The sequence below is a fragment of the Periplaneta americana genome, chromosome 6 (genome assembly GCF_040183065.1).
Source record: "Periplaneta americana isolate PAMFEO1 chromosome 6, P.americana_PAMFEO1_priV1, whole genome shotgun sequence".
Lineage (NCBI taxonomy): Eukaryota > Metazoa > Arthropoda > Insecta > Blattodea > Blattidae > Periplaneta > Periplaneta americana.
The window spans coordinates 6609177-6623916 of NC_091122.1; the positions used below are offsets into that span (position 1 = coordinate 6609177).

At 34.0% G+C, this 14740-nt stretch overlaps 1 protein-coding gene across 1 annotated transcript in view; it reads left to right on the forward strand.

Annotated features, from left to right (window-relative positions):
• LOC138702149 (farnesol dehydrogenase-like) overlaps positions 1–6101 on the forward strand; it is a 31336-nt gene extending 25235 nt beyond the window's left edge. Inside the window, exon 7 of the mRNA XM_069829756.1 lies at positions 5968–6101. Coding sequence (XP_069685857.1) covers positions 5968–6006 — 39 coding nt within the window. The 3' untranslated portion in view covers positions 6007–6101. The remainder of the gene's footprint in view (positions 1–5967) is intronic.
• The last annotated feature ends 8639 nt before the right edge of the window (positions 6102–14740 follow it).

The window sequence follows — 14740 nt, forward strand, 5'->3', positions numbered from 1 at the left end:
TTTACAACGTTCTTGCAGCAAGATTGTACTGTTTAGGAAACCTTTCTCGTGGAAAACAAGTATAGAAATGGTTAATACTTTTTGTTTTGATACTTATCCTTTAGCTCAATATCGCTTTGTAAATCAAGTATTTCTAATTGTAGTTCAGCAGGAATATCCAGGACACTCACTGAAAAAGATATTGCAAATATCTTAAATTGTTGTTCAAGATCTCTAATATCCTCAAATCTACGTTCGAAACTTCGCACAATTGTTGCATTATTCTTATATATTCTTTCATGTCCAAGGCTTCTAACAGGTTTCCCATGTACTTCCATAAATAAGGCAGTTTCATTTCTAAGTGCGAGAAAACGTTCCAGAATTTTTCGACTTCACCACCTTACCTCGGTATGGTAGAGTAAATCCCCATACTGTTAATACCATCAAGCAGTGCCCTGAAGTCCCTGTGATTGAGTCCTTTAGACCTTATGAAATTAATTGTTCGCATAACAACATCCATTACATTGCTAAGGTTCATGTTTTAGCACATAAATATTCCTGGTGCAAAATGCAGTGCACCGGTGCCCCCAAGCGACCTCGATAGGTTCCACCACTGACAGACTGCAGTGTACAAGTGTACTGCCCGCAGTGGAAGCCGTAAGCAGGCCTGTACGCCCTCTCGCGATCTTGACTCGACTTGGCGGAGCCTGATGTAGTGCAATGTCTCTGCCATAGTAATCAGCCACTGTACACTCACCTTGCTTTACAGCACTGTTTTGAATGATGTAACAGACATGACATGAAGTAACAGAGCTGACAGGTAACAGACAAGCATGTGCGAACCTAAAATGTTTTTGCTTAAAAGTCTTCAAAATAGCAACTTGAATACTGCACACGTGTACTATTATGTCCTCTTGATCTTGTCTTTATATGTTGTTATTTGTGGAAAACACAACACAAACAGATCTGACAGAGTAAAAATGCACGCTTAGACTAAAACACAAAGCAAGAGTTTGACACACAAACTCGCCAAATCAAAATGAGTGAACATAGCACTACAATCAAAACGGGTCTTTGTGCATCATCTTGGCTTGTGCTGACATCTGTGGGATTTCTTTTTGAACTGTGTATCCATAGGAACAGAATGGTGTAACAGACCTGACTGACTTACTGGATTAGAGTAATTATGTAATCATATTTAAGGAAATATAAACTCAGACATAAATGAAGTTTTGATAATATCAAATGTTTCTTCAATTTTTTTTCTCAATTACATTATTAAACAAACCTTTATCTGGACATAATCATGCTCCATTTTAAATACTTAAGTAGTGTGGACACGACATTTTAGCTGTTACTATGAGAATTTTATTTTATTCTCGTGAAATATTTCACATGAAGGAAATAATTCTTGTGACGGTTACTACATTAGTATTGGAACTACTCACTGTTAGGAATTTATAACTCTATCGTTATAAATGCAATAATGGGAAGGGTAAGAATTGATGGACATCATTTGTTGTACAAATTCTGCAAATGACCCAGGTGCCACCTAGTGTATGTTCTGTGTAGGGTTACTCGCTGTGTTGATCTGCAGTGAATGTAGCGGTTTTGTAGCATTTATCATGGATAATAACAAGCCACTAACTATAAAAGTGTCTAAGGCAAAGAAGTGTGTAGAAAACAGGAAACTACGGCAGCAAGGGAAGCCACACGCAACTTCTAAGGGAGAGGGTTTGTGAAGCCATGGTTCCTGATGAGATGCAGGACACTGTAAGATCGGTAAGAATTAAAAAACCATTCAAAGTGATTTCAATGAAATCTGAAGACTTCTTGGATGTGGCTTCAGAAGCTGATGGGGCTCTAAATGCGTTAACATTGCGCATTACTCAAGTATCATGTCTTCGAGTTGCTTGTGATCATCCAACATTGGTCCTTACCAGGAATAACTTGAGTGATTCTGAAGACATGTCAAGTTCTAAGAAGAGGACGAACACTGCAGTCTATTACAAATCTGGAGAAGTTTACTATGCTGACTCCTAAGAAATTAAATTGGAAAATTTTGTCTTAGTTAATGTTTTTAGGTATTGCTAGAAGTATTGATTTGTGTTTTTTTTTCTTTTTCATTTTTAATCTAGATTAGAATGGCAAGTTTCTTGTTTATGTTAGTTAATTAGTTAGGATACAATTAATTATGATACTTAATCACTCATTTAAAGTTTGTGTGACTGCAGCCTGTGTACATTTTTGTGTGGCTTTACTTTGTTTATAGTGTTTTTCTCTCTCTCTTTATTTCTTGTGTAGCTTTACTTTGTATATTATAGTGTATTTTTTCTGTTTATTTATATTATTGTATTTGTATTCCTGGTGTTGTGGAAGAGAAGGCCTGATGGCCTTAACTACACCAGAATAAATAAATAAATAAATAAATAAATACATAAATAAATAGACAGACAGATAAATAGATAAATAGATAGATAAATAAATAAGTAAATAAGTAAATAAATAAATACATAAATAAATAGACAGACAGACAGATAAATACTTGGATAAATAGATAGATAAATAAATAAATAAATAAGTAAATAAATACATAAATACATAAAAATAGACAGACAGATAAATAGATAAATACTTGGATAAATAAATAAATAAATAAGTAAATAAATAAATAAATACATAAATAAATAGACAGATAAATAGATAGATAAATAAATAAGTAAGTAAGTAAATAAATAAATACATAAATAAATAGACAGACAGACAGATAAATAGATAAATAGATAGATAAATAAATAAATAAATACATAAATACATAAATAAATAGACAGACAGACAGACAGACAGATAAATAGATAAATACTTGGATAAATAAATAAATAAATAAATAAATAAATAAATAAGTAAATAAGTAAGTAAACAAGTAAGTAAATAAATAAATAGACAGACAGATAGATAAATAGACAGATAAATAGATAAATAAATAAATAAATAACTCTTTAAAGGCAGACCTTCTGGCAATGCTAGATTTCATGGACACTAAGTACCATGGTTTTTATAAAAACCTCTGCCAGTAAGAAAAACAAAGAGTTTCTCATGCTTACAAATCAAATTGTTAGTGTTGTATCTTTTAATATTCACAAATCACTAGACTGTTTGTACCGTTTTCAAGGAAATTATATATGGCACTTATATCGTTGTCGGACTTTGATAATGTGGGAGCCAGTTACACTACATAATATTGTCAGTAATGGGTTGTTTCACAATTAAATATGTTTGCAGGGAAATTAATTGGATGTTAAGACACTTAATGTTGAAAACAATAAATAATAAGTATACAGTTTATTGTTTTCCCACACTTTGTCATTTTGGCACATATACCGTTTTCCTTGTCCAGTCCACAAATATGAGCAGGCCTAAAACCTCTTTAGAAGACGTTCAGCAGTGAAGAATGTGAAAGGTAATTCAAATATAAAACTCTAGCTGCACAATGTGGCAACGCCGAGGAGTAATTACTCGTACGTACTTCAAAAACGTTACAAGAATGTACCGCGTTTGGCCACCGACTTTGTCTCTGGGGTCAGAGGTAGAAGTATAGAGAATTGCATACAAACATTTTCCTTCCGGTTTACTCTTTATGGTACTGTCATTGCAAGTTATCTTGAACCTTATATCCCCTAAGTCTGTCTTTGGAACTGCTCGGTACGGCGTGTACTCATCAACGTAACGGCACGGCAAGGATGCCCCTCCCTCGGGTAACGTGACTCTTTTCAGAAAACGTTGGCTCTTCTACCTTACGGCCCTCTACTGTAAAAGAACTTGGTTCAATACAGACATCATCTTCTCTCGATACTCCGGTTTTGAGAGGATAACATAGTTTCGTAGCAAGCTTTAATTAACCTGTAATGAGTAAGTATTGAAATATAATCGTGTGTACACTCCTCTCTCATCCGGGCTGGGGACCGGCAATGGAGGAGTTACTACAGCTACTTCTGTACATTATATAGGCCTGCATGACTTACACCTTCAGCTAATATGTACATATTCTTATAACAATATTTTACAGGCTTATTATTTGAGTTTACATTAATTTACAATTATACACAATCCATATCCCTATCATTGCTGCCATCATCGCTTGTTCCAAAATTAATTATTTCGTCAATGGCATCATCCATTCGGAATTATCTTCTTAATCGTAGACTATGTACTACTTTCTGAACACGATAGAATTCTTCGATTGTATCCCGTATAACGTGTTGATCGAAGTCGTCCACTTCAACTTTACACAAGTCCTAATTCTGGAATGAAATAATATGTTTAGTAGAACTATAAGAAAATAATAACTTACAATAGTAATTCATTATGTCGTTCACAGTACACACACTATTGTACATAACTATTATATCAATAATTTCTAAACATTACATAACTATTCTTTCCCGCAGCAGTGAGAGGTTCATTCGGTTGTAATTCAATATTATTCTTAATTCTCTTCACGGAACTAATACTTTTGCCAGAGTATTTAGCCGCTCTCTCATATTCCTTAGCAAGAGGTTCCAGCATATATTTGTTTAATTTTTCCTCCTCGCAACGCTTAATTTTATTATATTTGCGATAATTTCTCTTTCTCGGCTATGGATAACAGCGTTACTTTTTCTCCGCGGTGGTGTGATTTCACCATAATTACTACCCTGTGGTTGCTGCTCCATGGTAACACTACTGGTACGCAGTGAAGGAAATAGCTCTATGTTTCTTGACAAGAGATTATGCTGCGGAGCATGCGCAAACAACTCAGTTGGCTCCACCCCGCGTTACGCGCTTCCTTCCCTCTGCCCCTCTGACCCCGCTCAGAAGGTTCAAGATAACTTGCATTAACTATAAAATGACTAGAGGAAATGAGAAAGCTTTTTGAAAGCCATAACGAGTTTTATTTGATATATTTCCTAAAGTGTGTGAAATATTATAATACCGTGTGTTTATCTGGATATAGACTATCGGTCTTACTAATAAAAACTCTATATACAGACTTTAACTTTCTTATACTTATACAATGAGTAGCTCGTTTATAAGTCGTGTGTAAATTCCTTACTAATAATCACTACATACGTCGTATAACAGTATAACTGTTACACAGCTATGTCATAATTTCGCCATTACTTCGTTACGAAAGGTAATATAATAACTGAGGTTCTCTATTGCATCCGGTAGAGCGCCAAAGTGTGGCGTGTTAAATATCGATAGTACAACTGGCTCTAATCGATTACCACACCCCATTTTGGTCAAAGAGTACAAGCTACAGCAATATTATTCTAATTATTCTATGCTCTTTGGTTTGTTCTTCTGTGGTTATAAGGTAACCATAATCATAAAATGACAGTCGATACGAACAGCTGTTAGAGGGGCGGCCATTTTTTCGCTATATACAACGCTTAAACAAGGGGTTTCGTGTATAGACTATAACTACTGCAAAGCAATTCCCATTGTATAGTTACAGCCTGTTTATACGTCCATAGCTTATTCACGGTTTATTAGTAACGTTTTCTGTCTCAACTCTGCATAATTCTCGTATAAAAACTATATACGGTTTATTAGTAAGGCTGTATATAATAGATTTAACATTGCAGGAATAAACCTTGTATGTATAAAACAGTGAAGAAATAACTTAATCAGCGGATTATGTTCATAAATTAGCAGGCTTTGACTATTTGTAAAACGAGAAAACATAATATCGTTGCTATGTCAAAGCCTGATCACAGTAACTGGTGTTCTCTTGTTTTACAAATAGTCAAAGCCTGTTTATTTCTAAACACAGATCGCTGATTAGGTTTTATTTCTTCAATGAAGTCATTTTGAGTAAAAGTAGACATTTGTTTTTCCTTCTTAGTGTCGCTATCGACTTCAGATAGGATATTCATATTATAATGTTGGTATTATTGATTTAATCATAAACCCATTCTAACAATGCATTTCTTATTTCTGTTCCAGATACATGAACTCATAATCCTGCCTGTTGGAGCGCCGTAATTTTGCATTGCAATAAATTATTTGAAGTTTCCTATCTTGATTTAGACTCAATGTTTTAATTTAGTTTTAAATGCAATGATGTAAATAAAAATATACCTAATGTTATCGAATTTATTAATTTCTTTTCCAGTAGTACACGACAACAGTTCGGGTCTTTAAGAAAAGGAGATACCAAAGAAGATCTGTCTGAAAATAATATAAACAATGTCGTATAGACAATCATTTAATTTCTCATGATATCAGTTACATTTCTTTCTACGTTACACAACACATTCTTGCATTACACGCAGTGTTGCAAATTCAACGGTTTTCCCGCTAAATCCAGCTTTTTTGGATAATCGTCTCGCGAGTAAAATTATACACTCAGGGACAAAAAAAAACGGACACTTCTATATTTGCTTGTATTTTGTTGCCAATTATTTCAAAATGAAACAAAACCCATTTAAACAAAATAATGTTTCATTTAGCACCTTATACGACAACATTTGAAAAAAAATCTCTGATGAGGAAATTTACAAAAAATTACAAAGGGCGTATAACTATGGCATCGTTTGGTCTAACTGTTTTTTTTTTTCATTTTATGGTGCCTTAAACATTAAAAACTCTTTTTAGTAACGGGTATTACCCCCTCTGGCTTGAATAACTGCATCCATACGTCTTGGCATGCTCTCAATTTGGTTAGCAATGTCTTCTTGAGGAATAAGTTCCCATTCTTCGCCAAGTGCTCGCCTCAACTCTTGTAACGATTCTGGTCTCGGTCGTCTATTCTTAACACGCCGTCCCAGCATGGCCCACACGTGTTCAATTGGGTTCATGTCTGGATTCCTTGCTGGCCATGGAAGAACATGGATTCCCACTTCTTGGAGATAATCTCCGACCGCATGGGCAATATGCGGCCGTGCATTATCATGCATTAAAACAAAATTATCGCCTACAAATTGGCCAAATGGCACAACATGATCAGCCAAACAGTCATTTATATACCTATCAGCTGTTAGTCTTCCATTTTCAACAAAAACTAACTCTGTACGAGCATCCGTACACACTCCTGCCCAAACCATCACTCCAGCACCTCCATACGGCACATTTTCGGAAATGTAACACTGTGAAAATCGTTCTCCCCTCCTTCTCCAAACTCTTTCACGTCCATCAGGTGAGCACAGATTGAAACGGGACTCATCGGTGAACAGAACACAGCTCCACTGTCCATTTCTCCAATCCCTGTGATCATTTGCAAAACGCAGTCGTTCAACTCGATGCATCCTGAGAAGTCTGGGACCAGTTGCAGGTCTACTTGATATCAGTCCACTTGCTTTCAACCTCCTTCTAACTGTTTTGGCCGAAATTGGGCGTCCATGCATATTAACAAATTGCTGGGCTACACTAGTAGCTGGCAGGTTGCGCTCCCTAAGAACTCTCAACACCATATACCTGTCTTCATTTGGATTTTTAGCTCTTGGACGACCCGAACCTGGTCTTCTGGTATATTCTAGGGTCTCTCTATACCGTTTTATGGCATCATGGGTTGTGCTTCTAGCCATATTCATAACATTTGCAATGTAACGTACACTGCGTCCATCATCGTAGAGGGCTACAGCTCGAGCCACATCTTCAGGTCGCATCTTGTTTTAAGACAAATGTTACAAACCCACTTAAACTCAGAAAATGTAAAAATAAAGAAATAACGAATGATAACGATAATGAAGCAGAAAATGGTTGAGACAAAATTGTTATAGCTGAGACTCCGAAAGCAAAATTGGAATATTTGGTTGTAATGGCTTGTTTGTAAAACAAAAAACAATCAACAATGTATACACGTCTCCATAACAACAGATGGCTACCATAATATTGTATGAGAAGATAATGTTTTGCAAAATACCAGCAAATATTAAAGTGTCCGGGTTTTTTTTTGTCCCTGAGTGTTTTATCCCGCTTAGTGGGAATACTAGCGGTTTTTAATATTTAAAGTTTCTGAAATGAAATTCATATTAGCAATATAAGCGGCTTTCATAATTACATTTAATTCGTTCAGTGTGTGTTCTGTGAAATAATGGATGTGTTAATGTAGTGATAATTCCATATTATATAATATGTTACCGTTAAAACCCGAAATCCGTCAAAACCAGTTTCATCTAGTAAAAACTAGTTTAAGAAAATAAAGATAGAAAGTCAGTTTTCGTATGATCCAGAATCAGTGTCAGGTTAGGTTTGGTTTGTTTAGGTTTTTGTTTGGTAAAAGCCTAAAAAAAACCCTAACCAAACCAAACCTAACCTGTCATTGATTCTAGATCTTACGAAAATTCGCTTTCTATCTACTTATCCATATTTTAAAACTAGTTTTTTACTAGTTAAAACTGGTTTTGTCGAATTTTGGGTTTGAACGGTAACATATATCGTGCAATAAGAATTTAAATATGTTGTGTCTGTGATAAAAGTGTTCAAAATTGCTTTATAGCGCCACATTGGCAATGATTAAAGTGTGCAATATTCGTTACATTGGCTGGTGGATGCTCTATCTAGATCGTTATTATTATTATTATTATTATTATTATTATTATTATTATTATTATTATTATTATTGAATAATAAGTATACATTAAAATCTAGAGATATTTGTTAGAAAATCGTGGGTTTTCGAAAGCCATCTAGCGGGATTATACGAACAACTGTTGGCAACACTGATTACACGTGCTTCACTTGAGAGATACGATACACACATCCGAAAACTTGCACAGACTCACAAATAGACACGAAACAGAAGTTCATAATGAAACAGAGGAGAAAGCTGCATGAAATACAGTTGCTCATTTTAAAAATCGAGCACAACAAAATAAGAGAAATTATTTATTTATACAGGCTGTTTAAAAAGTAATGCACAATTGCAATTAAAATTTGAAAGAAGGGATTTTGGACAGAAACTTCAAACATTCCAAACCTTAAATTTACAAAGGAATATTTTTATAGAAACAAAATGTTTTTGCGACTATTGGTGTGCAAGTTATGAAGTCACAGAGAATATATATTTTTTTAATTTATTGGGTTATTTTACGACGCTGTATCAACATCCAGGTGACCGAGAACATTTTTAAATGTATGTTTTTTGTAATAAATTCTGAAAGAGAATAGTTTTAGGACCGATTGTATAAACCATTTAATCTTAGATCAGAGGTTAAATTGATCGTCGTTCTAGCTGAACTTGGAATTTTGTGTTGTATAAAGTCTAATTTGAGATTAATTTGTCTTTAACTAAAGTCAACTTTGACTGAAGAAATTTCTCCAATTAAGTTAGTTGATCCAAGTTCAGTTATTTCTTTTCTGCTTGAAATATACGAGTGGCAGATTGCGCAAAGAGAATAACCATTATTATTAATATTAATAGATATGGTATATATATATATATATAAATTTCTTGCCTTTATACACAAACATTCTTATATTTTACAAGGCTCTATCGTGTTCAGCAGTATCAAATAACAATCTATAATTATATTATGTTTATAACAACCATTAATTATTCATGGATATGATAGGTACATTCATGAATTTTCAATTAACTGTATTACTAAACGAAAATTGTCGTTTTATAAAACTTTATTATGTTTAGCAATATCAAGCACCATAACATGATAACAACTTGGAGAACAGTCAACATTCTTCTAATTGTCGACCATTATTTACAATGCACAAAAAAAAAAAAAACAGTGTCTCCAACAGAGTATACGGAAAGTCGCCAAAATGTAGTTGGAAAGTCGTTAGATTTCTCATTATCAACAAAGAAAGATTAAATTTTGTCACTATGGGGTGCTAAAAAGGTCGCTAAATCCCTATTTAAGCAATATAAAAGTTAAAATAAATTGTCGTTGAAAATGAGTTAAAGTCGCTAAACTGGCGACACTGAACAAATCTGTACAACATGGCCCGCGCATGACATACTTCACCTTTTATGCGATGTTGCCAAATCCTTTTCACGTGAACATAGATTGCATTTGAACCAAGGTAATTTGATCGCAGAAAAGTTTTATACAATAGAAGAAGTGTCTGAACACGGTTCACTTTCCGATCTTCGACCAAAGTTGATCTTTAGTCAGGGAGTTTTATACAATTGGGCCTTGTGTATGCGGATGACGTGAATATGATAGGAGAAAATCCACAAACGATTAGGGAAAACACGGGAATTTTACTGGAAGCAAGTAAAGAGATAGGTTTGGAAGTAAATCCCGAAAAGTCAAAGTATATGATTATGTCTCGTGACGAGAATGTTGTACGAAATGGAAATATAAAAATTGGAAATTTATCTTTTGAAGAGGTGGAGAAGTTCAAATACCTGGGAGCAACAGTAACAAATATGAATGATACTCGGGAGGAAATTAAAAGCAGAATAAATATGGGAAATGCCCATTATTATTCGGTTGAGAAGCTTTTGTCATCCAGTCTGCTGTCAAAAAATCTGAAAGTTAGAATTTATAAAACAGTTATATTACCGGTTGTTCTGTATGGCTCTGAAACTTGGACTCTCACTTTGAGAGAGGAACAGAGATTGAGAGATTTTGAGAATAAGGTTCTTAGGAAAATATTTGGGGCTAAGAGGTATGAAATTACAGGAGAATGGAGAAAGTTACACAACGCAGAGCTGCACGCATTGCATTCTTCACCTGATATAATTAGGAACATTAAATCCAGACGTTTGAGATGGGGAGGGCATGTAGCACGTATGGGCGAATCCAGAAATGCATATAGAGTGTTAGTTGGGAGGCCAGAGGGGAAAAGACCTTTGGGGAGGCCGAGAAATAGATGGGAAGATAATATTAAAATGGATTTGAGGGAGGTGGGATATGATGGTAGAGACTGGATTAATCTTGCCCAGGATAGGGACCAATGGCGGGCTTATGTGAGGGTGGCAATGAATCTCCGGGTTCCTTAAAAGCCAGTAAGTAAGGAAAAGAGTCTGTGATGAGGCGATAATAGCGTTCCTGGTGGTGAGCAACTATATATGTTTGCATATTTAGTAAGTATTGAGCTTCGTGACTGTATGTATTAGACTGTGATAGTACAGAAAAACAGGATACCACATTTATTTCGTAGGAAAATGCTGCCAACTCTCAAATGAGATATGTATTCCTTTCCTATACTCAAGCTCTTTACTGGCGAGTCATTAGTTTGTGAGAATTCAGAATTTAGAAAACGCCATGTTTCCTAAAATATTTCCTTCATGTTAAGGTTTCATAACGAGGCATTTAACTTCAACAGCCAATAGGTAGGTGTTTGAAATAATTCTATAGTTATCAATCTTCAATTGTAGTTTTGTTAAATTCGATATCTTTCTCCATAACTATCGGTGCTTTATATTTTAAATTCCAACTCGTGGTCTGACAAAACGAGATAGCACACGGTTGGCCAAAATTGGATAGTGTCCTGTTATTATGAAAATTCCCCAAGCTCGGTATAACGTAGGACCAACATATATATATATATATATATATATATATATATATATATATATACATACACTAGTGGCTTGTGCAGCAAATACTGCTGCAAACTAAGTTCGTTAGACGTTCAAATAAAAATTGTTCAGATTTATTTTCAATGAAGAATACTTGTCTTTTTGATAGTTATTTGCTTCCATAATAATGAAACATACTCCCTCTGAATGGATTTTTTTACGCCAAATACTTTTTCTTGAACCTATCCAACTTCAGTTTTTGAGTTTCAACGCGAAAACGCAAGTATCAATGTCAGGACGATAGCAGTAGCTATTTCAGGTCATTGTGGATTGTAGGCAAAAGTTAAAAAAAAAATGTCAGGTTTGCTAAGCTTTCAAACAATAGCATTTTCGTATCGCTGCTGCATGTAGAACTTGAAATGTAGAGCGTAAAATCATTTTATCCTACTAAGAGATCTTGCTGAAATGATCTGGAGACTACAAAATTTTCTAGGCCTCTCTCGAGCCAATACTGAAGACAATGACACAGTCATATCAATATCTACACTACACCGCCATTAAGCACATGAAAATGACCCAAACCCACTGGGTTAATAAGTATAAACATATTTGATTTTTAATAACAATATTATTATCTTACTTAAGTTTTGTATTTATATATAGCAGACACTCAGTAATAGAAATGAAGATCTAAATTAAGATATTCTCTACATTTACTTACATAACCACAAAACGTTTCACTTTCATGTCATCAATATGGCATCAATATTATATACAATTAATGAAAAAATAGATGCATCATGATATTAACTGTAATAATATTTAATTTCTAATGGTAATAATGTCATCAAACCACCTCAAGTTTCGTAGATTTGAATATCCAATACACAGCTGTACTCAGAAAATTATACACTGCAGAATCAGTTTTTAATAACAAATTGAATTGAGCTCTAAATATGTCGGCAATCCTGCAGGTCATGGCCTTCGTGTAATAGCCTATTGTTTATTGTAGTGTGTGTTTTGTTCTGAAATTCAATCAAGTCGGCCGTGATTGAATAAAATAATTCTCAAAACTGACAACAGATGGATTTTGGAAAATAGGAAAATTATGTAGGATGATGCTAGGCATGAAAATGAGGGGTCACTCATTAAATTTGAACTGGTAATGGAAATTACGGGAAAACGGCTGAACGGATTTTAATAAATAGCCCCTCGTTTTGAAGCTTGGAACCCAAAGTTTTTCAGAAAAATTGTAGTTTTCAGTGAAATGTCAATTTTCCTATATAATTTTGCTATTTTCCAAAATCCATCTGTCGTCAGTTTTGAGACCTAGCTAATTGCATTCAGGAGAAGCGAAGCGAGCATCAAGTCGGCCGTGTTGCATTTCAGAATAAAACAAAACACACACTACAGTAAACAATATTACACGAAGGCCACGATCTGCAAGAATGCTGACATATTTAGAGCTCAAATTAAATTGGTTATTAAACACTTAACTTACTAAAAATAATTTACAGGTTCGATTCTGTGGTGTGTAATTTTCTGGGTACAGCTGTGTATTGAATATTAAAAACTACAAATCTTGAGGTGGTTTGATGACATTATTACTATTAGAAATGAAATATTATTGTAGTTAATGCCGTGATGTGACTATTTTTCATTAATTATACATATTAATGCTATATTGATGATAAAAGTGAAACGTTTTGGGGTTATATAGGAAGTTGATATAGAGAATAAATTAAATTAGATTTTGATTTCCATATTTTACTGAGTGGCGGCTACATAGTATATGTTACTGAAAGCTATAAAACTTACGTAAGATAATATTATTAAAAATCAAATGTTTTTATAGTTATTAATCAAGTGGCGTTGGGTCTTTTTCATATATTTAATGGCGGTGTGGTGTAGATATTTATATAGATAGATAGATAGATAGATAGCTTTATTGATATTGTTCACAAAAGTACAAAACTTAATAATTTAACAAAAGATCTATATACAAATGTAGTTCTACATAATAAATATACAATTTCCTAAACTAATTAATCTATCGCAAATCTCAATAATTTATTGGTTCAAACTTGCACTTACGTCTTGTTTTAGTGCATGTTTAAACCAATCGTGATAACCCTTAAGACTTTAAACCTTAATTATTTGCTCCTTTTCAAAAATCTAATTGTAATATTTAGGTCTTATTTTACACAATAATTTATTATTCCAATTAGATGATCAGATGTCGACATACTGTAAGTCATGAACCTGAAATAGCTGAATCGGTACATTCCATATGTAGGTTAATCTTTCTTTCTTACAATATTTTCATGTCAGCGGAAACGTTTGCGTAACTTCTACGAAGACTACCGCATGCCTGCTTAAAAACAAGCTTGACAAATTGCTTACATAATCAGCCTCAATTTAGTTTCATCATTATGTCGCATGTACTCATTATCGATTCATTTCTATTATGATTTCTATTATGATCTAATAAATTTATTATAATTGCATTCTTATTGAAATTAAAATATATTAGTTAACCAATTTATAAAGTCAAATTTTCTTCTGAACTTTTACTAATTAATATAACTATCGGAATACCTTAATAAGTACCTTAGTTCTCTATTTTCAATTTTTTTTTATTATTTAAAAAAAACCTTGACCTAATTCTATCCTATTTTCAAAACCTGTCTTCTTACCATATTTAATTAATAATAAGTTTTTCTGATTTTAGGAAAATTTAATCTTTGCTGATGCCTATCTCTTAGTAGGTAGTTTCGTTCAGTATCCATAGTTTTGATTGAATCTACTTTATTTCTGTTAGAGTTTCTATTTGTCATTTTACCTCTTATTAACTGTTCGTCACCTGCTTCTACTTCATCGGTCGGTATCGCACAGTTCCTCCAAATTGTAGCACTTCCTCTCGCGCACCCCGGACTACCAACGGCATGTGGCATTCTTATTAATTGGTCTTCACTTGCGCTGACTTTGCCGGTTGATCCACAATCGCTTCTCCTTGATGTATTTTCACTTGCGCGCCTCGGACTACCCTCACTGGTCGTTCTCTCAGTCTGTGCCCCAGCTCCCCAAACAGCATCTTCACTGGTTCCAGCTTCTTCTTCCATACAAGGTTTTCCTTCTTCACTCTTCTTTCTTCTAAAGGGATCTGTGAAAACAGTGCTGTCTAGTTTATTTAGGTATGCTCTAATATCATTCACTGCAGTAAGCTCATCAATTCTTCTATTTGTTATTTCTGATTCCTTCTGCCCGCTTGATGAGTTACTTTTCTTATCA